The 27,388-nt window shown below is 39.0% G+C and overlaps 1 protein-coding gene across 12 annotated transcripts in view; it reads right to left on the bottom strand.

Annotated features, from left to right (window-relative positions):
• The window catches only part of LOC121305921 (multiple C2 and transmembrane domain-containing protein 1-like), a 167,945-nt gene that overhangs the window by 45,817 nt on the left and 94,740 nt on the right, over nucleotides 1–27,388 (bottom strand). For 11 of the 12 annotated variants that reach the window (XM_041237641.1, XM_041237668.1, XM_041237632.1 and 8 more), the window contains 6 exons: nucleotides 21,364–21,457; nucleotides 14,316–14,418; nucleotides 13,579–13,681; nucleotides 13,166–13,267; nucleotides 11,824–11,898; nucleotides 9,819–9,938 (listed from right to left, as the gene is read on the bottom strand). In XM_041237641.1, coding sequence (XP_041093575.1) covers nucleotides 9,819–9,938; nucleotides 11,824–11,898; nucleotides 13,166–13,267; nucleotides 13,579–13,681; nucleotides 14,316–14,418; nucleotides 21,364–21,457 — 597 coding nt within the window. Of the gene's footprint in view, nucleotides 1–2,200; nucleotides 2,327–9,818; nucleotides 9,939–11,823; nucleotides 11,899–13,165; nucleotides 13,268–13,578; nucleotides 13,682–14,315; nucleotides 14,419–21,363; nucleotides 21,458–27,388 lie in introns of those variants that run through there. The other variant, XM_041237677.1, reaches the window with a different exon arrangement.

The raw sequence follows: 27,388 nt of genomic DNA, 5'->3' as shown, positions 1-27,388 counted from the left end.
GTATCTTGTAATTGCACAAAACAAATACAAAAATGGACTTATAAATGCTTTGTATTTTTTGTTTGCGTTAAAATTGTTAAACAGCTGTGCCATTCCCTTACTATTCTGATTAATGAGAGACAGTAGGCATTTGTTTTTGCTTTATCTTTGATTAATTTATTGTACCCACAGAATTATCTTACATGACACAAAAAAAAGTCTGCTACTCCTAGGTAACACTGAGTCTTGCTTATTCCACATACTGGATACTAAAAATGTCCCTTATGGCAAACAATAATTTTAGCATTCAAACTAAATCTCATTGACAAATATTTGAATAGCCCAATACTTATTTTAGCTCTGATCAATATTTACAGTATGCACAAGCCATACATGACAAACTAATGTAATAAATCAGATTTTTTTTAGAAAGAGAAAACCAGAATTACAGTTGTTATAAATAATTTATAATATCCATGTATTAAGTTGTGTTGCATGACTAAACCAAAAACTAATATATTTCCAAATACAGATGCATTCCTGACTGATAGAGATGATTCACGAAAAGTATCTAAATTAAACAAAGATAGCGTCTTTTCACTAAATGCTTAATATAATACTGCACATCAGATTTGGAAATGATTAAAAGGAGCAGAAAAACATTTTAAAATTGGAAAAAACAAAAACCTGTTTAAAAACTCAATTCATGTACAGGCCTAATTTGTGATTCCTATTATAATTATGGCCCATGCTTTATCAAGCAGATTGGAGCCCGGGTTCTTAAACAAGGACTAGGCCATATTAGCATATCAAAAGTAAGTGAAGATTAAGAAAAATACTCAGTTACATTGTTTTAAAAATGTTATGTGAAACTCAGATTAAACTGCTGTGTATTAAATGGACTGTCATGCAGATTAAATTGTATACTGCTCGTTCTAAACCAGACACCAGAAGAGCCTATGTAAAATGAGAGTGTGTGCACGCTCTTAAATTTCAAATGCCACACCACTGGGATGTCTTACTAGCATTCCATGATGCAACAGCGCTACCTTCTGGCCAGCTTAGAGCATTACAGGCATAACGTAAAGCTATGGCCAAAAGTTTTGCATTTTAGGATTAAAAAAACCCCGATATGAACATAATTTAGATCTTGTATATAACATCATGTAATCAAGCAAACTACAAAATGATATTGCAAAGGTCTAGTAGAAGCCATAATAGTATTTCATGCAGTATTTCATGTTAGATTTCAAAGACAGTTTTTCGTTAAGTATATGGAAAACAACAAAGCAGTGTGTAATTCAATATGTTAACGGTAACATTATTCAGCAGGTTTTATGAAGCAAAATTAGTTTATTTTATAGGATAATGCAAAACTTTTGGCTATAGCTGCAAATATTAGGATGCTCAGTGCAGAGGCATGTAATGTGTTTGTATGAGAACAGGACGAGGCCTCATGGCAGTGAGCAGATAGAAGTAATGGAGAGACTGGCACTACTGATGCACAAGGTAATGCCTAATGTATGTCACTATTAAACTCCTTCTAGATTCTGAATATTGTTGCAACTTGTTTTTCATTGAAAGCCATTTACTGTAAATGTCAACTAAAGTTTAAGCAAAATTTGCTTAAATGTAAGCAAGCTGTGCACATATTTTAAAAAGTGTTTCAAAGTGAGGGAAATGCGTTTGAAGTTCCAGCCATTCTATATTGTGAAAGGAATAAACAGCGTCTCGATCTGATTTTGTACTTGGGACACACCAACCCTGATTGTGAACTTCTATTTGTTATTTAAAGTGCACATTTACAATAGTTTAATGAAAACTTTCAGACAGCTTAAATGTTCATATCAAATACGGAGCTTTAGTACAGTATTATAATTATTATTTTTTTAAACCGTGCACATAAGACTGTAGTTCCATCCTCTCAGGGTCATGTTGGCTTTGCTCGTGTGTGTTTATCATGTCACCAGAACCCCTAGTGTGATATTATAGCCTTAATACGTACAGCTGGTTATTATTATTATTATTATTATTATTATTATATTATTATTATTATTATTATTATTATTATACCTATGTGTGTTGTGTAGAACATTTGCTGTTTTGTCTTACGACAGGGGAAAAAAAAGGAGAGTTGCCTCCAGACAGTTATTACAGCAGATTCTCCCCGCAGTACGAGGAAAGGGAAGGTCTGGAATTGGAATTGTACACTTTACAAGAAAACCAAACCAAGCTGGCCCCTGTGTTCCTGTTTAAAGTTGAAAGGTAGGCAAGGTCATGGCTCATGGAGACGGGCTTCAAGGGGACATATGTTGGGAAGATCAACACTGCAGGGTCATCTCCCAGACTTTGAGGAGCAAAAAAAAAAGAAAACAGCCTTCAGATCATTCTTGAATTATACTGATACATTCTAGAAGCCTGCCGTTTCAGTGTGTGAGAGACTTAAAATGCACACACAAAGGTTCTATTTATTGAAGCATAAAGCAGGTGATTTGTGCTGCAGTTGCACCCCAAGTATCTCTCTCTTGCCTAACGTATACCACTGATAAGAGGCTTACTTTGGAAACATAAAGGCCTTGTATCCCTTCCGTGGGCTGTAAACAAACCCCTTTTTTCTCTCTTCCTGCTCTACACAATGTGAAGTCTATTTGCACCCATTCAGGACTAAACTACAGATAAAGTTACATCAAATTTGTTTTCTAAAAAAAAAAAAAAAAAAAAAAAAAAGCAGTGCGGCCTACGCTGGCGGGAGTAATAACAGCCTTGTCTTTCATTCACATCTCGAGCTGGCAGAATGTTCCTCAGAAACAAACACCACTTCCTGCCACAATGGGCCTGTTCTTTGCGCATTGAATGGGAGCAGGTCTCAATTTGCAGGTGTTCAGGTATAAAGGTAAAGAGAGTATTTGACCCTGGTGTTTTTCTTGCTGTGGTAGGTAACTTCAGTCCGCTTCTTTATATCGCTGTTATCAGAGGAACGGCCACAGTTACTCTTTTTGAATTGACAGTGCAAGCTGAAGGGAGTTAATTATTTATATAGATGTTATCTCGGGCTCTCTAATGGCCAAAACTCATCCTTTGGAAAGATGATAATGGTAAGAATATAATTGAAACTACATGGCATTATTTCATAACAAGCACAGTGGAATGGACAAAGCAGCAATGGTCTTATATATAGTATCTATATGAACACTTCTCGCAGTAATTTCCCACTTATTACACGCAATGGATAGTCTTTAAAAAGCTACCTTTTTGATGTACAGCACACACACACACACACACACACACATGCAATTTACAAAGTGCAGTTGTAAAAATCAGCCCATTTGGAAATACACATTTTTTGAAGAATTTTCCAAATATATACAGTACAGCGGAACTAGAAATATTCAGACAGTTTGGGTTACAACTGTAGTTCGTTTTTGTCATCTCAATGGAGAAATTACAGAAGTTGCACCAAGGTCGGAAATCAAATGGACATTATCATCCAGTCCTTCAAGGATATATAATGTGACAAGGAGAGGAGCCCTGTACATGTATTTGTTTATTTATTTATTTTTGGTCTCCCTCTCCGCCCCTGTGTTATTTTGTATTTATGTATTATCCTTTATTTATTGTTATGTGTAAAAATGACCGCGAGAGTCGTGTTATTGTTTTGACGGCATAGCTGTATGTTTTGTTTTTGTATTTATTTTGCAGCGTGGACGAGAAGCACATCCAATTTAAATGTTAGCTTGCGTAGTTCAGGAGGCGTGCAGCGGGGGGCTTCCAATTTCCTGTCAATTAGTACCTATTTTCTATTTAAGCCCTGATCACTTGCACCTTTGCTGTCTAGCGTTTCGTTTTTGTAGCAAACGCTCAGACGCCGTCTTTTTGTGCTTCACCGCTAATCTACAATTCGTTGCCTTTCACTGGAGGTCAATTCTCTGCGCAGCGCTCCCAAGATATTATCAAATATTTTCCTACCTGCTCCGGTGCTGCGTCTCATCATTCAGCTTCTCCATTCGGCTGCAGGAGCTCCAGCGTTAGTCTTTCCTCCTCTGTCCAGCCTCCAGCCCAGCAACAGCACCGTCCAAACCACAGCTTCATTTCTCAACTCGTTCGCGTCTTTATTAGACAAACTGACCCTCCACTAAAACCTCTAAAGCTCCTTCAACAAGACATCGACATTCCCATCGTCAGCGTTTGCCTTGCCATAGATCCTCTATTTAATCCACCATAAAGATCTGTCAGCTGAACATTCCTTTACTCTTCGCTTGCAATCAAGCACCCCTCCTCCGCTCCCAGAGCCAGCAAAAATTACCGTTCCGTCATGGGATCCTGCCCTGGATTTCTATTGGCTACTTTCAACCTTTTAGGGACCTGTCCATTCAGTTTCGTGCTCCATTTCGGTGTGTGGTGGCTTGTGCTTTCAACTGGTCACAACAAGATCCAACAACACTGCTGTTTTGCAACTTTACCACCGACGCCTCTCAGTTCGTGGCTACCACGGCAACGTGCTCATTGTGTGACTGCGGGGAGTGGTAAGTAACCATGGTGACCAGGCAGCTTCATCTGCACTGCGAGCTCCGTGCCTCAGTACTGCAATTTTCTGGCTTGCTGCTGCTGCGCTTTTACAACCTGCGAGGGCTCTTTCAACTCACCGAATTGTGACATCTAAATACCATGTTACCGTATAGACCCATCTGTCTTGATTATGAGTTAAGGATTTCCACTATTAAGAGAATAACTGGCGTTGCGAAACCCAAATCTCTGAATGTGAGTTTACCTTTTCCATTTCAAGCAGACATGATAGTAGCAAACCGCTGATCGATCCTGTATTAACTAACACATAGAAAGGCGGCATCTCATCTTTGCCCTCATTTCTAGAACATGGAGCGCAAAGGAGCCATGTTTCCCCAGTAGCCGATTCATGTTCGTTCAGTCTAGCTGCCACCTCAGCCCTCAGTTCTAGCTCTTCTTCTGCCTCTAATTTGGGTATCCAAGGTCAGTCAGTTGGTCCCATTTGATTCCACAACCCCCATCCAGAATTCTCAGCTTCTCCAGATGCTATTTGACTGAAACTTACTCTCAGTAATCTCCTTCAATCTGCTCAGCATTACATGTCTGCAGCCCTCCACCTTGTTCAAGAGCTCCTATTCTACAGCCTGCTCAGTGTCTTCAATCCTCTGCGCCCAGATTCGAGTAATCATAGCCCTTCAATCAAAACCTGGCTCTCATGGTCCGTGCTAGGGATTCTCTCCAATTCCCTCCAGTCTCTCCATATTCAGCATTTTGCCTGACCCTCTGTGGGATTCTTAAGAGCTTTCCCCCTGCCTCACCTTCCTGTCTGTCTATATCAACATATATTCTCCATTTGCTAATTTCCAATCTTCAGAAAAGCCGCTTCTCCCCCTACAATGATTTACCCATGGAGATCAGCTGCCTCTCGGCCACCTTCCATGCTTACTCCATCACTTGACTGCATACCTCAAGACGGATCAATTCAGCGTGGTCGGTCCACTCACACGTCAAGTATCAAGTTCCCTATCTCCCTTTTCAAGGTATCTCCACAGCAGGAACCCAACCCCCCACTCCCCTCCTCAGCCATCTGTTCATTGATTCCTCTCACTCCTATCATCACTCGTCTCGAGCTGACCTCCCTCCATTCCTCCACCCTTGCCTCCAAGCAGGCCTGCTTCCTCTACACCCTCGCCTCCAGAGCAGGCCTCCCTCCTATTCTCCTTGCATGGCTCCCTCCTCTCCACCCTCGCCTCCGAGCAGGCCTCCCTCCTCTCCACCCTCTCCTCCATAATCTGCCTCACAGTTTTCTTTGGCTTTCTCAGAAGCTCTGAATTCATAGTTCCCTCAGCTTCTTGCTTCCCCTCGGTGGGTATTCATTTATGTGACCTCTCTTCTATTTCCAACTCCTATTTCCTTATTTGGCTGCACACTTCAAAGATAGAACAACTCTGGCGCGGTCAGTTCATTCAGCTTTCAAGGACCAAGTCTGCTATCTGCCCTTTTTCAGCAATGTCAAGATATCTCTCATGCAAGAAACCCTGCCACCCCCCCCCCCCCCCCCCCCCCCCCCCCGACCCTCTATTCATCGATTCTTCCCGATCTATCGTCACTTGTCTCTGGTTCTCAACCCACCTCTCCACCCTCCTCTCCAGGACAGGCCTCCCTCCTCAGCTATTCACCCCATTCATTCCGTATCGGTGCAGCCACCTCCACTGCAAGGGCCAGCATCAATCAGAGCCTGATCAAGACCATGGGGCATGGTCCTGTTCTGCAGTGGATTTTTATGCTCATTCATCTCCCTCCGACATAGTTGCAGCCCATTCCAAAATTGCTAGTAATTTGGGGCTACCTGTCTGCCGGGGCCACTAGAGGTTTTCCCCTAATCAGCTTCAAGGGTTTTTTTCCTCTCCACTGAGCAGCAGGTATACACATAGTCATATCCTACTAAATTTACTTACCATCCTCCTGTTTGTCCCGTTTGTCCTTCTAGTCTTTTGTTTATGTTATGCACTGGCATGTGCTCTCTTTTGTTTGTCTCATGGTGTGGGAGATTTGGTGAGGAGCCGGGGATCCATCCTTTTGGGGGGCAAGTGATCATCACTTCCCCGACCTCAGGGCAGGCTTCAGCCTCCCTTGACCTTCAGGGGGGTTCTCACCATGTGAGTCAGAGCAGACCCCTGGCCACATTGTTCTTTCGCAGCTCCTGCGCTTATCTTGCCTCACTCAAGGCTGTTCTATACTCTGTCTCAGTTCGGGATGTGGCTACTCATTCTCGAGTCCCATATTAACCTCTATGCCTTCTTCTTATCTCAGGTCCCAGGCAGCGTGAAGTCTCGGCCAATTGTGGGTCTAACGAGCGCCCCTTTACAGAAGTCTCAGACGCTGGGTACCTCTCCCTCTCTATCTCCTTTCGTGTCCCGGTCTTCCGGGACCGTCTTCCTCTGAGGGGCGGTTCCGCGAGTCATAACCCTCATATATGTTTTCGGTTGCTAGGTCCTTCGGCCCTGGGCTCATGTCGGCATCGCCGCCCTCAGTCAGTGACCACTTTCTGTATCCTGTCTTCGGTTGCAGGGTCCTTCGCCCCTGGGCTCGTGTCGGCATCGCCACCCTCAGTCAGTGACCACTTTCTGTATCCTGTCTTCGGTTGCTGGGTCCTTCGCCCCTGGGCTCGTGTCTGCATCGCCGCCCTCAGTCAGTGACCATCTTCTATCCTAGCTTCCATGTCCAGCTTCGCTGGTCTGCTACTAGAGTGGGCCTCGCCTGCTCTTCTATCCTAGGTCCGGTCCTTTCTAGCCGGCACTCTGTCCTACTTACCGCTCCCTTCTGCTTCTTCTGCCATATCTTTACCCCCCAGCTCACTGGATAATAATGTCCATTTGATTTTGTCATTTTCAGAAGACACCAGGATAAGCTTTAAAACCACTCAACTGAATACAAGAAGATTGATCACTGCCTTATTCAGCATGAACTGAAGGAATTCTATATACAAGATATATACAAGATAAGTAAAGAGTTATGTGAAGGCAGAAAATGATTTATTGTCATAAAGCTGGAGAAGGATACAAAAAGAAACTATTGTTTCTATTATCAAGAAGTAGAAGACTCATGGTACTGTCACAATGCTCCCTCAGTCTGGAAGAAAGAAGGTTCTTTCACCAAGAACAAGTAGAAGAATTGTGAGGAAGGTTAATAACAATCTGAGATTGACTGCCAAAGATATTTAAAGTGAATTGGCTGAAAGTGGGACTGGGGTTTCCATTTCAACCGCAGGTCAAGTATTGCATAGTGAAGGTCTCAATGGTCGCAGGCCAAGAAAAAAGCCACTCTTAGGAAAACGTCACAAGGACAATAGCTTAAAGTTTGCAAAATGGTATTTGAATGCTGGACATGAGTTCTGGACAAAGGTTCTGTGGAGTAATGAAACACAAATCAAGCTATTTGGTTCATGATGATAGTCGTTACGTTTTGAGAAAGTCTGGTGAGGCGTACAAAGAAAAGAACACCATACCTACTGTCAAGCATGATGGTGGTAATATCCTTCTATGGGGCGGTTTTCCCTCTAATGGCACAGGACATTTAGTTCCTATACATGGTATAATGGATTCCATAGCATACCAAAATACATTGGCCAATCATCTGAAACCCTCCGCTACAAAACTTGGTTTAAACTGCAACTGGACATTCCAACACAACATCAAAATCTACTTCAGAATGGTTAAAGAAGAATAAAATCAAGGTTCTGGAATGGCCTCATCAAAGTCCTGATCTACAGTAAATCTGATTGAGAATCTTTGGTATGTTGAAGAAGGCTGTACACAAGAGAAGTCCTCGGAATTTGAATGAACTGGAACAGTTTTGCGTTGTAGAAATCATTCTACAACGAGATCTACTCAGAGTGACTGCAAACATCATAAAAAGCTAAGAGGGCAGTAAAAAAAAAAACTGTTTAAATGTCATTTGAAGCAACTTGCTCTTTAAATGTATATTTATTAAATGAATTACATTTAATTAAATGTATTTTTTGGGACTCTTGGCATTTTTGTCTGGCATTTTCATTAACTTTTGCGACATATGAAAAACGGAATTGAAATGTTAAGTGATCAATACTGTTTCCCTCTCTCATGTAGCACAGGGACACGCGCCCCATGGGACAGTGCGCCACTATAGAGAAATGAAACGTGTAAAATACCAAATGTTAATGCTAAATGCTGTAGCACTTAAAACAACTGAAAAGGGTAGAGCCAGTCTAATAGACAGGCTCTGCTGCAAATTATAAGCAATCACATTAAGGATTATACATTGGTCTTGTAACATAATTTATAAGCTACAGAGTGTCCTTTTGATGATGGCTCAGTTGTCCAATTATGTATTTCTGCTTATTACAGAGGAGGGATGACAGTGGCAAAGAAAGGGACTTTTCAAATGCTGCACAGATGTCAACAAGAGAGAAAAAAAGAAGCTAATTTGCCCCTGTGCTGATAATTCATCCCCATTCAGAATCAGAATGACAAATTTCTTTTCAGTTCCAAATCATGTCTTTAATTTCTAATTAACATAAGAATGTAAATGTGCTACAATAGAGTGAATAAGTGCAAGAAAGTTGTCTTTTTGTGTGTGTCCCCTTTTCACTCAGTAGTGGTTTGGATTGTGGAACGGAGAGAATAAGCTTTTCTTTCATTGATCGAGATTGACGAATTGGTACAACATGTGATCATGGTGGAAGTGCTCACAAACATGTTGCTGCAGTATCTCAGCATCCCCTTATTGAATGTTGCAATCATATTGAAAGGTAATAACACTTTTTTACCCTACTTATTGTGAGCCTGTATACCAAAGACAATGCATTGTGCAAATTCTGTTTGTAAAATATCGAGCTAAATCAAACCTGGGAATGCTTTTAACTATTTGTCTTCCGATAGTAAGATTTCAGTGCATTTTTTTAAATCTCAATTACAGCAGGCACCCATTACCCAAAGTGCTCTGGGGACACTCATTTTGTTCTGACGATCGGTGTTTGGGATAATCTCGGTTGTGTTGAATAAACTGTAAACTGACCTGAAATTGGTTTGGATAAACCACGGTTTCAGATAATCAGGTTTTAGATAAACAGGTGACAGCTGCATTAATTCAAAACCCAATGAAAAATGACATTAAGCTTTTTTTTTTTTACATTATAAAGCTTACGTTTGCTATATTTTTAAAGCACGGTCTCAAAATGTAATCTAACCTATAATGGACCATTTACCAGACCTGCTTAGTTTGGAGTGGGGAGTGTTCAGGTAAGACTCGGGAGAAGTCATTAAGATGCTGCAGAATATGTTTCCTTTTCATCTTACCAGAAAGGCAGCTAGGCTCCTCTGTGGAGATTCCCACTCCAGACAGCTGTTAATGTAGAGGCCGGCATTTATAAGCACCATGATACAGCGCTTCACACGATTAAAGTTCCTCAGCAGCAGCTGTACAGGGATAAAACATCACAAAGTTACATGTGTTAGTCTCTGTAACATCTGTTTTTAACTTGGGGCTTTAGCATGGACACTGGTGGCTGCCCGCATATTAGAGCAGGAAATGGCTTTACAGACTCTAAGAGCTGGTTTACCAGGACACTGACATTTGGTAACATGGAATACATTTCTGCAGCTAAATAACACACACTTACATTTGATGTTTTGTTCTTTAAACGGTTAAACTATAGTAACTTTAGGCTTTAAACAAGATCGTATTATGTATGAAAATTCCTGTCCCGAAACTTTAAATCCTATGATGCTCTGCACCATACTACATTTTACATAACTGGTGAATATTAGGTTAGAATAGAGATGGGAATTTACATTACTGGTGGATATTAGGTTCGCATCACTGACTAAACGGTGCGATACAAACACATCTGCTGAGCGGAGGAGGTCTTGTGCAACTTTAAAATGAGTAGCAATGGCCTAGTTGGACTAATGTCTGAGGAGCAGGTAAATTCTGTTTACAGTAGGTACACAAAACTCCTCATTAAAACTCCAAGTCTATGCGCTTGTTGTTCGGTCCCATAGATTTAGCTTTGTTCTTGAATAACTCAACATGTTAGGCCTGGCCAGGACCAGGCAGAGAGACCTCCAGACAAGATCAGGAGCTGCTTGATTAAAGTGCTCCTCTAAGGTCTGGCCAGGCAATGCAGTAGAGAGCTATGTTCTTGTGCCAAACCCCTACATTGTGTATGTGTGTGTTACTTATAGATTTTTTGTAGCTGAACTGAAGATTGAAAGGTAAAAAAAAGGAACATTGGTACTGCATAACCTCCAAAGAAAAAAAAAAATTATATATATATATATATATATATATATATATATATATATATATATATATATATATTAAATATATTGTCGCAGACTCATGTCGTTCATTGCCCCTTTAAAATCAGGCCCAGCACACAGGAATGCAGTTTTAAATCGTTTAAGTTTAATAATACAAAATAAAAATAAACCAAAACAAACACGTAGCTCTACTTGAGCAATTAACTAAAACACAGGAACAGGAACCTTCACTATAAAACAGGACAGCTACGCTGTTTACCTGTTAAACAAAAACAAACAAACAAAAACACACAGCTTTTCCCAAATTTCATAAAGGGTTTACACTACCCTTCTTTTAACTACGGCTGTACACACACACCCACACATGTTCGTGTTTATGTCTTTCAGTGGATGAGTACTGTCACTGCTGTACTTTATATATATATATATACACTATCTAGTAACATTCACAACAGCTTCACTAAGCACATTTCATTATTGAGACCATTTATTCTTTTCAAGTGCAATCGTTTACATGGCTCATTAAAATTAAAAAAAAAGACAAAAAGTCTTAAGATCTTCATAAGTCCGAACGCTTTTTTGGCTTTCGAAAAGGCCTGCTTTGGAACACACTGAATACAGCAGCCACAGGGTCTAAGAGCATAAAGGCATCACACAACGCCCTGGCAATATGTCAGCTCTGCACAAACAGTGGGCAGTGTGTGACTCCCCTCGTTCAGACCTCCCCCTCAATCCAGCCTTCAGTCAGAAGACCACATTCAGTACTGTGACAATGGAATGGATTACAATGATCTCATTCAGCACCAATGGGATGGAGCACCTTCACATGAAGGCATGTCAGTGAGTCTGGCATTTCTATTCACCATATAAATAAATATAAAAATAACCTCTCTAACAGTGTGCTCCCCCTGACACGTCACAGGGTTTCACACACACACACACACGCGCACACACACACACACACACACACACACACACACACACACACACACACATATATATATATATATACACACATATAAAATCTAGATATTATTACCTGTTTTGATACTCTTGGTTCCTCCTCAATATACTTCTGCTCTACAGGTGTCAATGTCCTTATGCCAGCTTTCACCTAAAAGTACAAACACATATACTCGTGTTACATGCCACCCCATGACGGTCAATGTATACCCCCATGTATTGGAATTTACAGAAGATATAGTGTAAAATATAGCCTCAAATATAAAACTAATCCTTCTGTGTTAAAGACATATGCAGCTGGGTATGTACCCAGGAGGCAGCAACAGTAAGATGAGAGGGACCTGGATTCAATCCAACCATTTGGCAAGTGTGCTGTAGTGATATAAGGATGGTTAAGGTGTCTCTGTGATCTGCAGTTTTTCAGTGTGAGGCACTGGCAGTTTAAGAACCCTTTCTCAGCTGGGTTTGAGAGGGTGTATTAGTTGGTTGACAGTTTTCGGAGCAATGTTTAACCTAAGACAATGAGGTTCCTTTTAGTCTCTAAAGTTTAGTGAAAAGGATCCTCGGTCAGTGTTTAAAGTAAAGCACTCCTGCTGCATAGGATGCCAGTACCGGTAGAATTGCTAAGTGTCGCTGATGTATCTGATGGGAGTTTTTTAATACTGATGTAATGGTCCCAGCACAAGGATAAGAATATCTATATTAATTGTAATGTGAATGTCAGTGTATACATCTAAGATTCTTTAAAGCTGTATCATCTTTAGAAAAAGGATCTTGACTTTGTTAGCAATTTGTATTTATACAGTGGGCCAAACGCAGAAGTAGTCCAATGCATGAACCTCACGAATGACCTTTGTGTAGACGTAGCTCCCTGTTTTATATTCACATCAGACGCTGGGGAATGGGAAACTATATGATTCACAACTCAATTTTAACAAATTAACCACTTTATTAAAAGTTGTATTTAAAAAAAAGATGCTGTTGCTCAGTAACAAAGCTGTTTAGGTTTGGTAATCTGATTGATTAGTTACCATCGCATTCTGCCATAAGGTTTGATCTAATCCAGACCCTCGGATCTGGAACTGCGACTTGGAGAGGGTTGTTATTATTACCAGGTGTGACGGCCACTTATAAATAAATAAACAAATAAATAAGTCAAATAACCAAACACAGGAACATTCTACAGGGAGCCCGTGCAGTGAACAAGGAAGAACATCTCTCTCTCTCTCTCTCTCTCTCTCTCTCTCTCTCTCTCTCTCTCTCTCTCTCTCTCTCTCTCTCTCTCACACATATTAAAAAGGTGTGCAGAACAGCAGGAATACCATAAAATTCCCTAGAAATCACAAAGTCTGAGAGAAAGTCTTTAGCAATATGAAAAAGAAAAGAAAAAACGGAGAAAATCCAAAGTTCAGACTTACAGCGTTAAAAATCACATCTACTTCAAGAGAGATGACCCCCTTTGTTGGCCCTGTCAGCTGCTTGTTTTTCAAGACGTAGGCTCTCTGTTCACCATTTTGAATCTGCGGGAAAAGGACATGACAGCCGTCTGTCTCGCAGTCTCAACTGAATACACTCCCTCTGTGAACTTTGACCCCCAGCTGCTGAAACTGACAGAGAACCCAAAACAACTGTGGCAACTCTGACAAGTACCTGTTCATTACCACGAGCAAGCCTGTCAAAGCAGAATTAACTGTCTTGGGACTCCACATTCATGGGACTTGGTACATTACGTTTTTTTTTCTTCTTCTTCGTTTGTGTTATTATTACAAACCTTGGTTGAGAAATGACAGACGTAAGGGAAGAGAAAAATAATAAGTTGCACTGAACTTACAAACAACAACGGGATGGCAACCTTGCCCAGGAAGTCAGCAGTGCGATCTCTGTCTTCATCATACACTGTCACTTCAAGGACAGAGTGGATGTCTTTGACGTTGCTGGAGATTTTATACACACAGACACACAAAAAAGAAATGCTTATTAATGAGCCAAAAATATAACGATGATAATGCATGTCTATTACATGAATACAATATTAAGACATTATTGTTATGACTGTTAGTCAATTACTTTTTTTTTACATATTGACCAAATATCCCAAAAATGATGAATTAATTTTTGCAAAAATGTTACTTACATGGGGTATTATTTGTTATTAGTTTACTACATTAGATAGATATAGCTAGATAGATAGATAGATAGATAGATAGATAGATAGATAGATAGATAGATAGATAGATAGATAGATAGATAGATAGATAGATTAGACGGAAGTATAGTTTTTAATTTCTATTACAGTTACGTTTAAAAACGTTTGTGGATGCCCAGTGGACTGCTTACTTAAATCAGTCAGATTAAGTCTTGTTTAACTGGAAGCATTGAAATTCGCTTAAAGTAATTAAACAAGTTTTTTAAACACAGAGGGAGCTGGAACATTGGGGTCAGGTTAATAACTCCACAGAACCACTTGGCAATGGTGCATTAGAACCAGTCTATGTATTTTAAACTGTATCAAGGCAAACAGGGCTACATGAATAGGTCTCCTGGATTTTGCATTAGTGCAGCACTTACAAAGTGAACACCTTGTTCCACTCAGGGTTAAGATTCTTATAGACAGTGTGCGTCTGAAGCCTGTCATTGCCTAACTCCACCACGCAGAATGGGTCGCTTTTGCCTACAAGGGAAAAAAACAGAAAGAAAGATAAAAGGGGATACATTAACTTTATCACCCAGGACTCTTATCACCCGTCTGTTAATCCAGTGACCACGCACGGGGGAAGCAGGACAGCATGTCCTGATAAACATGCTAGAAAGCGCTCCAAGGTGGATAAAGACCACCATCTGCAACCTTGAAAAGATGTAGGTTAAGCCAGACAGTCATGTATTGTTTTTTTTACAGCATCATTGCCCAGCATTATATATGTATAGACAGACAGAAAGAAGATAATCATGTTCACAGAAGTTACAACCCCTACAGCATTATTGAACCTAAATGCCACCAGCACTTGATTGATTCAGGATGCACATGCAGATCTGTGGTTCTGTAAAACACGCAGCTGGAATAAACAATCTAAGAAAAACTGTAAGCTATATCTCAGTGTTCAAGTAAATATAGGTTACTTGAACAATAGCCCACTAAATTAACAACAGTAAAGCCACAAAACGTACTGCCTATATTTTGAAAAACAGGAGTGATTAAGTTAACGCTATATAGAATTAATAGTTGCAGGTTAAATGAAATGATTCATAAAGATGTGTTTGGTGTTTTACAACAATGTAACGTTGAAGGAGGTTACAATGTAAAGATGATTTATATTCTAGTAAAGGCAACATTAAGTTGAGTAGTGTGGATGCTGCTCTGGTAGTCTCAGCCTAAGAGAGGTCTAGGACTGTACAGCAGTGGGTGTTTATGTTAGGCATTTTATTCATTTGTTTATGTATTTATTTTGGACAAAAAATCCTTAAATTATTTAAATAAATATATGTTTAGGTTAGTATTTTTGTAAGATTCCTCTGTGGTATTTGGGTACTGTATTATCACATTCATACTCAGATTTTAAGACCAGTACTTTTCAAAACTGTCCAGCTTTAATTTCACAAAATGTCCATCTTTTCATTTAGAAAAACAGGGTTTTCCAACCTAATCTTATAAAATAAAATAATATAACTGTTTTACTTACTTTATAAGGTAATATATATTTATTATTTGTTTATTTAAAAGATCCAAGGTGACTTACAGAGACTAGGGTATGTGAACTATGCTTCAGCTGCAGAGTCTCTTACAACAATGTCTCAACCAAAAGACGGAGCACAAGGAGGTAAAGTGACTTGCTCAAGGTCACACAGTGAGTCAGTAAGTGAACCGGCATTTGAACCAGGGACCTCCTGGTTACAAGCCCTTCTCTTTAACATCCAGACCACACAGCCTCCTGTTATGTACAGCAGAGAAACTAGAATAAAAACATTTTTAACCCCCCCCCCCCTTCATCTGAAAAATAACTAATAATGCTACTAATATTGTATTGCTAAAGCCCAATATGTGTATGGCATATCCGTCATATATTCCAATTGATTCCTATGAGTTTATCCAAATGTTATGGCAAAAGCAGGTCACTTATTTGATATACTGAATAAATGTCACCGCAATCAATAGAAAGTCATTGCTGTCTGGAAGGCATATCCACTAAAATGAATACATTGATCTGAAACTATCTGAGAGGTTAATGTGCATATTAACTTAAATGGTGCACGATGATTATAAAGTTGTGCTGCACACATTCTAATTGTTTTCATGTCTGGCTGTGCCTCCACTCCTTTTGATCAAACGTGTGCGTTCTAAAATGATTATCTATCAATGGATACATGCAGAGTGTACAGCTATAACATACTTTTAAAATGACCAAACCTTGAATCATAATGCTGTGAAGTGAAATACCTGCATGGGCTCCACACACAGTAGCAATACAACCTTCTTTCATTACACATATACAGTGTAATTCATTCACAATGCACCACAGGAATACCAATAGACCTTAATGGCAGGCAGGAGCTTAACTGTTACAGAGTTGATAAACAAGTCTTGGGCAAAGTTCTCTTGGTACAGCAGAGGAGTTACATGAAACATTATCCAGACAAGCCAAAGCCAAGCAAGAGCCAAGTAAAGGCTGTTTATTCACACTGTACAGGTATGTGTTCCTGGTCACTGTCTAATTGAAACTGTGGAAGAAACCAAAAAACCTTTTTTTTTCCTATGGTGCAATTGTTTTATGAATCACCCTGTAGTGTACTGTATATAAAATGCTGGAAATCCATGAAAGGCTGTGGAATAAATGATCCATCAAAAGCACATATTCACAGCACGGCTGCACTGCTTCCGAGTAGCTTTCTGCACCAGTGCCTGCTACCCTACAGAGAGAAAGCGGCAAGATTCTGCTTTTTGATCCTTACATCCGATTCTGCTTACCTACGCTGGGATAACATTGACACATTCACACACATTCACCATCTATTTATACACCATATTGAAGCCACTTGTTTGTAATGTCAGACAATCAGTGCTTGCAATTCAATTCATGTACTGTATACTGTATTTTTCTCTTACACAATATTAAAGAGTAAGTAGCAGGTTTCAGAAAATTATAACATTGCACATCCCCAGGTGTTGCTACAACTGTTTAAATAATGTACCTGTAATTTTCCATTTCATTGTGAACATCTTGACAACTTATAACTTTTAAGTGTGTTTCAAAGCTGTTTTCAAAATGCACTGCTAGTGTGAGGATTATTGCCCACATTGTCAAAAAGGTAACACAACGATAACGATCCATGATGTGGTACGGAACTGAAAAGCCAATCTTTTTTGTTTTTTTTCCAGCAGTGATTTAGAGGACAGATCTCAAATCCCAGTGCACTAGCGGCCATTTTGAAAAGAGCTTTGAAACAGACTTTAAAGAAGTGTAAAAAGTTGTGAGGGTGTTAACAATCAAGATAAATTACAGGCACATTATTTAAACAGCTGTAGCAACACATGGGGAAGTATGATGCTATATTTTTCAGAACCCCGCTACTTACTCTAAGTTCGAGTAGAAAAGTGTCCCACCCATTTCACAAATTCACATGGTTTTCTTCAGTCTGTCATACAGTACAACAGACATAATGGGTTAGAGTTATGCTGCATTTTACTAAAAACTGTCACTAACATGAAAAACAAGAGATATTACCATATAAGAAACAAACTGTTGTATCTGTTGATTACCCCAGGATATGTGTCCTTCATTAGTTATTGCTGATTCTGCACTCGTGGGTTTTAGCAGTACAATATCGGCACTCCAGTATGGATTTCAGGTTCCCAGTGGGGGAAAATGAGACGAAGTTAAAGAGTTAAGATCTTATTTCCCCCGACTTAATATTTGTTTAGTGGATATTTATCACGTATCTGGGAGAGACATGCCTGTGGTACTCCAGATAAATGCCTCAATTAATTGTGCTGGGAAAGAGACCTCTTGGAGCTGAACCGGAGCTGTGAGCTCTTTATTAGAAGCACTGTTCTGTAGCCCATAACCTTGTTCCTTGACACCTCTCTAGTTTCCAATTTAAACAAGTCTCCATGCTGCCTGCTCTAAAGGGCTTTGTCTCCCTGTCATTGTTAAGAGAACTGAAGCAGCTGAGAAGTGTGAAATCAGAGCTCATGAGCTGAGCGGTTCCCCTGGGAACACTGGACCGACCATGCAGAAGGTCAAAGTCACAGGCTGGACCATCTGAGAGTGTCAGATCGCTGGTCTGTGACACAGCAGGAGAGGCCTGCCATTGAACACGTCTTAATTAAAACTCGCAGACAGCCAAACAGACCGCTTGCAAGGGGGAGCCATCAAAGCAGTGCCCAGGTTTAGCATTCTTAATGATTCTCTGAAGTTGAGGGGACCACTGCCACGAATGATAAGTACTTCACGTTTTTTTTTTTTTTGTTACTATTGGTTTAAGAATAGAAAAGAAAAAGAATAACATTTCAAATAGTTGCAACACATTTTAAGATGCAAAAGGCATGCTGAATACCTTTGATTGTGTTGGTGTGTGTGAGTCTAAAAACAACAATGCATTCCAGTCCTAAACATTAACTACTGGCACTCCTTTACTATTGGACCACATGTCAGTCTGTTCACACCAGTGTCGAAATGCTCCTTTTTTTCTACAGGAAGTAGTCCAATGGGTTTCCTAGTATAATAAGTAATAATTGGCTGAAATTGATTTAAAAAGTCCAAAGTTTTGTGCAAAAGTATTTAAAACTTAACATTTTCATCAGTGTTGACAGTAGTGCTGGGTGTATCAGTTAATTAATTAAGCTAATCAATTGTTTTGTCCCTGGCTAAAGTCACAATTGAAATCTCAACTAAGGCACAAAACGACTACAACAAAATCACAGCAATTATCTCTGGGCAGTTTCAGACAGACTCAGAAAGAGTATTGGAGGGGCACTGGGACTGATAATGTGAGACTGGCTTCAGGGGAGCTCAAAGGAACACAAAGGAACATTATAATAATAATAATAATAATAATAATAATAATAATAATAATAATAATAATAATAATAATACTTTGCCTTAATTATGTTGTTAATATGGAATAAAGTGAAAAGTGATTCAAAGAGGCATAGGAAAACAGAAAATACTACTTGACATAAAAGGTGCATCTAAAGGGAACCCTAAATGACAAACTGAAAATGCATTATTTGGAGTAAATAACTGAGACCTGAGCACTAAAGTATAAAGTGCTACAAGAAGCGTTTAGGGCCACAGTTATTAACGTCTTCAGTTAATGTTACCAAACAAATTAGAAAGCAAGAAAGAGGTTTGTTGTAGCTTGTCTACCTTATTTTCTGTGTGAGTGTAAAATCCTATGAGGGTACAGCTTGTTAATAAAAAAATCAATGCATTCTAATGTCCCAACGTCATACATAAGTATGTGTGGGAGTTATAAATTGAAGCTCTAAATATAACAACGAATCCCTTTTTATCTCTATTAACCTCAACAATTTGACCTGCGACGTCCAACACTGGGCTTTTGAGAGTGAGAAATAAAAAAGAAAGAAAGAAAAATGGAAAAGTGCCCACTACAATCAACAGTTTATTAGGGACTTCAATGAAGGGAACCACTGTGGCAGCATTCAGTCGCACAAAGCTCCTCGTTTCCCTACAAAGTGAAAGGACGGGGGTTTCGGTAAAAAGTCAATTGTGTTTTTTTGTTTCAACCAGTTCATTCAAAGACATTCTGAATTGCCCTTTTATTCACAGAGAGTTAATAAAATGCATTTCTAATTGAAAGTGTGGCAACAAAAGTGAAAAAAAACCATTCCTATCCTGTGATAAAAATGTATAAAAATTAATAATTTGAATTAGAGCCTTTTGTTTACTGGTGTTTTGGAAGAAATAACACATCAGCAAACAACAAAATAACAATAATCAAATTTCACCCAAATCCTTCATTTTTGTGGTTTGTTTACTCTGGCTATTGAATTACGCATACATATGGTACCTGTTTGAGTGTGAACAATGCATTCTCTACTGTTAGAACATTTACAGTGAGTTATTGTGTCAGGAGTGACTCTGAAAGTAATAATTAAGAACTGACTATATAATTATGAACCTCTCTGACACTACAGTATAAATCTGAATGAAATGACAGCATTGTATTTTTATTTCTCCAACTGCTGTATAGGTTTCATATTATCTGGCTCCTATTCATTCCTGCCAATGTCTGAGTTTGTCATGAGAAGTGCTGCTTCCCCTTTTGACCATATCCCAGAATCCTTAGCTCCTCTGCTCAGTCTGCCTTGTTTCTGCTTCTGACATGAACTGTTAATCAGAACTGTTGAACACAACCTAGAGCTCCCCTCTCACCCCACAACATCACTGCTTGAGACTCCGTCTTCAGAGGCCACAAACACCAGGGTACCTGTAGACACTCCAAAGCCAAACCAAGAGGAAAGAAGAACAGAATTCCATAGACAATATTATTAAAGCACATTAAACAAATAATAACATACAACACCCACCCACCAAAACCTGCAGCGGACAGGATCAGATTTCAAGCTAGAAATGCAGTCTGCAGCACATCAAGCCCTTCCCAGCCTTTCCATTGTGATCCTGTCCCGCAGACCAGGCCGGCCTGATTATACAGTCCTGTAAGCTGTCTGGCTGATGACCTTCTAATGTATTACAGGGCTGTTCCAGTAGCCTTATTATTGATTAGTAATGAATTCAAAAAATATATTTAACCCATGAACACCTTAACCCTTAAGCACCCGGCATTTGGCCTGCTTACTATATTATTCAAGAAAACTGGAAATAAATATCAACAATACAAGAAAGCTGTAAGAAGTAGTACCATTTTACTAATTTATAATTTTGATAAATGTAATTAAAATTGTATATGTTTAAACTGTGTAACGACGGTGCCAACAAAAACATAGAAGAATAAAAGTAAACAACAACTGTTTTCCTGTCTAACATCACAAATACCATGTGGCTTTCATTTACTGTCCCGGGTGTACCTTATTTGCGCAAAATATCTACCTGTTTTAACCAGAGGAATTTCCCATTAAACCCCATGTTGTTTGGGAAGGACATTTCTCTTCAATAGTTTGTCAACGGAACTCTGTTCTAACATGATCCGTTATAAGTGGAGTGCACCTATTATAATAATAATAATAATAATAATAATAATAATAATAATAATAATAATAATAATAATAATAATAAATGGACAAATAAAAACGGTTTTAACCGCATGCGGCAAGGTTGAAAATGTGGCTACTGTAAAAAGTGTAATATGGGTTATAAACTTCAGTAAATTTATACAATATGTATACTATGGGAGCATTAAACAGGTGAATTAAGAAATCAAAGACAACTCTTCTGATTGGGTGAGAAGGTAGGTACTCTCCATGGTCACCCAATAATTGACACCTATGAGCCAAGGCTGTAATTAGATGATGATATTGGTTATGTGCCAATTGTGTCAATTTCCAAAGTGGACAAAGACCAAATATGATTTTAGATAACAACTGATCTGGAGCAGAATGCAGATGGCAAGGCAATGGTTGTTAAATGTTTGTTTTGCTCACCTGTGACGTCAGCTGCCATTAACCCTTCTGCCCTGACCACCTTCACCTGGACTATGCCCACGTCCTTCATGTTGTGAAAGGATCTCAGAAACCTCTGGAGCAGATAAAAAAGAAATCTGTAAGCACGACTATACCTGCGGTAAGATAACCACTTTCTCTGCAGTATTCAGAGTCATATTATTTCCTTGTACATCAAACATAATGGTGGTCTCTTCAATACAGTATAAACTTCTAATACGTATACAACTGCTACACAGTGACTAGAGTTCTGTAATTATTCCAGAAAATAACCACAGCACTCTGTGAAGATCCTGGACTATTCTGTTTATACAACAAGTACAATATATGGGAAAGAAAGCATGTTTAAACCTCAATTAAACAGCTACATTCAGAGAAACTATTAGATGAAACTTAGCAATGCAGTAGGATTTGGAATCCTATATACTGCTGCCGGATTTGAATCAATGCAATGGAGATTTCAAGACAAGATAAGGATATACAATAGTGATGATTGAGAAAACTTTATGCCTCAGCACTTGCTATATATTTCAGATTAATTGTAATATTGGTAATGTCAGCCACTATATTGTAAGCAACATTATTTATGATGCATATTAGTGTTGCAAAACAGAATGTACTTTTCATTAGTTACAATGTACAGAACGGACTGACATGGATGGGGACTTGCAGCCATGGCCAAAGGTGTTTCATCACCTAGAATTTTAGGATTGAGAAATAATTAAAAAAAAAAAAAAAAAAAAAAAAAAAAAAAAAAAAAACTATATGAACTTAATTTTGATCTTTTATTTACCAGTATATAATCAAAGAAACTACAAAATGATATCTCAAAAGTCTGCCAGAAGCCATAATAGTAATACAGTATTTCACGTTAGATTTTGAAATGTCAATTTTGTTCGTTCAGTATATGGAAAACTACAAAGCGGTATGTAATTCAATATGTCTTCAGGGTGATGTAAAACTTTTGGCTATAGCTGTACAGTAACCACAAACATATTATCATTAAAAAAAACAAAAAAGTTTTGTACTGTCAGCCTCTTCAGATGTTTTGTGATGTTAGTCTTTCAGGCAGTTTCTGAACAATTCAACCTTGTACATTTATTCTGAAGTTCCAGATGTCACACCACTAATAGCTCTTAACAATTGTGTGACAGTTTTGAAGGTCCTTTTCCCAAAACTGCTATCATTCCTGTGCTGATGGTTAGTCATAGCATAGTCACATAATAGAGGTATTTCAAGCCTGTAAGAATGACACTGAGGTGCAACAATAAATAGAGACAAATAGTTCTTAGACAAAACAATAGCATGATTCAGGCAGACGACTGAAACATTGTGCTAAAAGGATCATTAAAAAAATAACTTTTGATACATTTCACAAAATATTGTACAATTTAAACATGTAAAAAACAAGGTTATTGTTTCGATTTGAAGCTTATATATATAGATATTGTGAGCCAGCTCACAAGTTTATCACCAGGAGTCATTCATGGCAGGTTTGGTATGAGCCCACAGAGGTTGCCAGTAATGGTCAGATGGACCTGTGGGCAGCATACATGCCTGCCATGATGTCAAAGAGTTAACGGACTGACAGGCTGCAGGTGTGGTTAGGTAGGCAATTAGGGTTTGACTATTGTTAGACTGTCATTGACCTTAATTGGCCCACACCTGTAGCCTGTAACGGCCAAATGCCTGGCTGGTAAAAGGGAGCATGTGCCACTAGTCTGGGGGGTTGTTTGTTTTGTTTGCCCGCCTGAGAACTTCTGAGGATTATCTACCATAAGATCGGAATGGGATAACGTGGTGGTCTTTTGCATCTGCAATTCCCTGTTCTCTGCAGGGGCTATGAGGAACGGTCTGTCCGCTGCTGAGATTCGCAAAGGGACTGGACTGCAGAATAAGGGTAGGAGAAGGGTTCCTAAAGAAGAAACCAAGCAAGCTAGGAGAAACCCAAAACCCAGGTGGAATTACCTATTCACCAACTGGATGGGGTTATTGGTCTGGTTGGTTTACATCAGCAAGTTTGCTTTGGTGGTTTGGTTTTTGTTTGAAACCTTGTTTGAACTGTTTACTTTCTTTTGGACATTGCAATATAAGAGCCAGCTGTACAGAACACTGGAATAAAGACTTGCTTTGTTTTGGAAACTACTGTCTGTTTTCTTCATGTGCACCTATATATATAGTACCTCACTACAATAATAGATGCAGGTTTCTTCTGCCTTTTCACTCATGACCAACATGACCCACATAGTCTTCCCACCTGCAGCACTGAACTAAGATTGTAAATCTACATTCAATAAACCTTCTTCACACTTACCACTATATATATATATATATATATATATATATATATATATATATATATATATATACATATATATTCATATATCTCAAGAGAAAATCTTTTATCGCAACGAAATCCAAAATATAGTCATCTTCATATTTGATTTTTTTAAATGTTATTTTCGTATGTAGTATTCAGTTAGTGAGGTTTACAATGAACTACATTACTGTTATTAAATAATGTGAAAATCTTAGCAAGATCTTGCAGTGGTGGTTAAACAGGCAGTATTTTAATTGAATTTCTTGTTCAAATGTTTAACCCTTTACAGACTTACAGAATGTGCGTGGAAAGCCTGTAAACACAAACTGTGTAGATGTTGTTGCTTGAACTCTTCAAATGTTGCCATGTGTTTTACTGCAATGGGGTCAGGTATGGCCCTATTGTGCATGATAACACAGGAAATTAATTCAGTAAAGAAAGCCAATATCCCTCCCGGGCCATGCTGTGTATGAAGTTGAAAAGCAGTTTAAAATAATGAGTTTATTTCTCCTATATAAATCCAAATTGTTGCTGTTAAATGATGTGGCTTGCACAACTAGTGAAATCATTGTAAAGATTAGTGGGCTGACATGGGAGTTTAAAGCCTTGGTCTGAAAGTCCAACTCTTCTGAAGAGACAGTAAAAGCAACATAGTGTTTAAAGCAGGGGTGCCCAATCCTAGTCCTGGGGGGCCGATGTCCTCCTGACTTTTGTTACCACTGTTCCATAAATTACTAAATTGGACCAATCAAGCACTTATTAGAAGCTTAATTGGTCCAATTAAGCAATTTAGGAGACAGTTGGAACAAAAGCCAGGAGGACATCGGCCCTCCAGGACCAGGGTTGGGCACCCCTGGTTTAAAGCTATACTTACTGGGAGTTTGGTTGAAGCTATAATTCCAAAAAGAGACTACTTTTCCTGACAGGCTGTAGTGGGAATATGCCAATCAGAAGAGCAGCACACCAAGATGGTAAAAGGGTTGGGTTTGATGCTGAAACTAGCCCTGCCTTTCCATTAGTAAATCATTTTCCTGTCACTTATTCTGAGTGGCAGGGGTCGGTAATGAGAACAAACTGCTGGAGGAAGAGAAAGTGCTTCTCAAACAGGGAGAGCTAGTGTAGCTCTTGCCCATTGTGGAAGGGAAATGCATAGTAGAGTCTGAGCTGTTACACTCCCCCAGGAATTTATGGCATAACGGTAATGGTTTGTGACTTCTGTTCTCTTTTTAGCCCCAGCCACCCTTGCTCAGTCCTCGCAGTGCGCTGGAGTTTTTTTTAAACAAGTATACAGAGTTTATTTTAGCTTGCTTGTAAGGTTTGCTGTAAGCCTATATTAACATATCACTTAATAGATCTGCACTCTGAAAAGCTTATCGTATTAAGTCCCCAGGAACAGACTAGGATGAGTTACTGTGATGTGAAAACCGCTTGTCTGGACACACAACTAAGACATGCCTCTATAGGGTTACCTCTTACAGTAAAAGCTGTCTGGACACTCGACTAAAACATGCCTCTGTAGGGTTACCTGGCTGTGTTCTGCAAGAACAGCTTGCTCAAACTTTGTGTTCCACATTTGTTTTTTTAAAAGGTAATCCAAGCTGCCAGAACTAACTGGAACACAAACATATGTCAGTAAGGAACATAAAGCACAATATCCCCGTCACAGCTGTGAAATGAAATGTATCATGAAATGGGTGATCACCAAGACCAATATCCAAAGAACACTGAAAAAACAAATCTGAAGAAGAATAGCATATGTTTCTTTTGGTATTCCTAAATCAGTATCAAGTTTCACAATTAGATAAGCATGTCTATAGATATTTTAATGGAAGTGTAACGTACATACATGTGCGCAGACTGAGGGACAGACATCTCTTTACAGTGCCCTGATTCTCATAACAAAAAATGCTGAAAATATCAACTGGATTCATGTTTCTCTATACAGGTAAAAACTCAATTGTACTCCTGTATTAACACATGCATTATGAAAATAAATGTCAATTAAAAGAAAAAGAAAAAGTAGAATTTAGTCATGCTTTTTCCTTGTCTTTTTTAGGGCCCCCTGTATCATAAAAAAAAAAAAATCTCCTTTCATTTTTCAGGACATCATGTAGCCCAAGTGGTCACTTGAGTGTTTGGAGGGTCTGCTTTTGCTCCTGTGCTTGGGTTTAACATCCTGCTCTAGATACCTAACAAATCAGTCATTCCCAATGCAAACTCAAACCCAGCATCCACATACACGTCTGGATAGATGATATTATCAGTATCATGTCATTATATTTTATTTTAATGGTCTTATGCGTCTACTTGTTTCCCTAATAGTTCCACAAAAAATTGAGTGCTTAACCTAATTATAAATCACATATCAGAAATCAACCAATTACGGTACAGAATTTGCCATGATTCCAGTACCTCTTATCCTGTGTAGAGATGTCACCCTGTGCATAAAACACCACACCCAATTCCAATATTCAAACCACTAAACAAAACAAAACACACGTATACCTGGTACCTTTAAGAAATGACATTACAGAAATAGAAAAGCAAGAAATCAAATCACTACAATCTGAACAAGGTCAAAGACATTTAATCCTTTAATGTTACCAGTGCAAGTTTCTCCGTCTGAATGTCTAGACAATGATTCATCTGACCTAAATTATTACAATTACTTTTCGAACCAATAAAAGAAAAAGGAAATAACTAAATTGGTTAATTTCAATTACATCATTTGCAACTTGTATTGAGAACTCATGAATGAAGGGAGTGTACAGACACTCATATGCTGATAATGACAAACTTCAGTTATTTACATCACCCAAGCAGTGATCTTACAGCTAAGGTTTATTTTGCAGGTTGTACAATGACTGTTGCGGGAAAAAGAAAGAACGCTAGATGATAGAGTTTTAGAGCCCCGAAAATACGCCTCCCTCTGTGTATTTTTTTCTTTTCTGGCAACAACCCTCTTCGATACTCAGAGGAGTAATTATCATTTGAATTTTCAAGTCAGGGCTCAGCTACAGACTTAATTTATAATACACTCTGACAGCCGAGGCCTGTTACAAGTGATATTATTGTAGACAAAAAAAAAAAAAAACTTTAATACATAATTTATCAGTAGATACACCGGCTTGTTATTTATGATTATTGGGGATGGTCTCAAAAACCAGGATGATTTCTGAAGCTCTGCAAATTTCCATAGCCAAGGAATTTCTGATTTGCTGTGAATCCCTTTCAGACCTCTCAATAGACCGGGGGTGGGGGGGAAGGAGATTGAAATGCTCTGGAGATGAGTCCTCTTTATTTTTTTAATGAAAGGCTGTATAATATTTTTTTTTTCGCTGTTCGGCGGCGGCAGCTGTCAGGGAAAGAGGCTCAGCTCAGCTCTATTATGGGAGAAGCAATACCCCCCTCCTATGGCACAGAGATGCACAGAGGGGCCAGAGCTGATTGACAGCTTGTCACCATGACGTCTTATTCCATCTCTGTTATGGAGAAAATGAATGTCACACCAGCAGCCTTATGACTCGTTGTCATCTTAGAACCGCTCACCTTTTATCAGTGCTCTAAATAACATTTCAAGCCCATCGTCTCATAGTGGACAATCCGGTCAGGGGACATTAAATCGGATGACTGTGAAATGTCATAATGAAAATGGAATGCTAACAGCCTTTTTTCTTCAACAAGCTC

This window comes from Polyodon spathula, chromosome 2, assembly GCF_017654505.1.
Source record: "Polyodon spathula isolate WHYD16114869_AA chromosome 2, ASM1765450v1, whole genome shotgun sequence".
NCBI classification, from domain to species: Eukaryota; Metazoa; Chordata; class Actinopteri; order Acipenseriformes; family Polyodontidae; genus Polyodon; species Polyodon spathula.
This window is presented reverse-complemented; position numbering and strand designations above follow the sequence as displayed.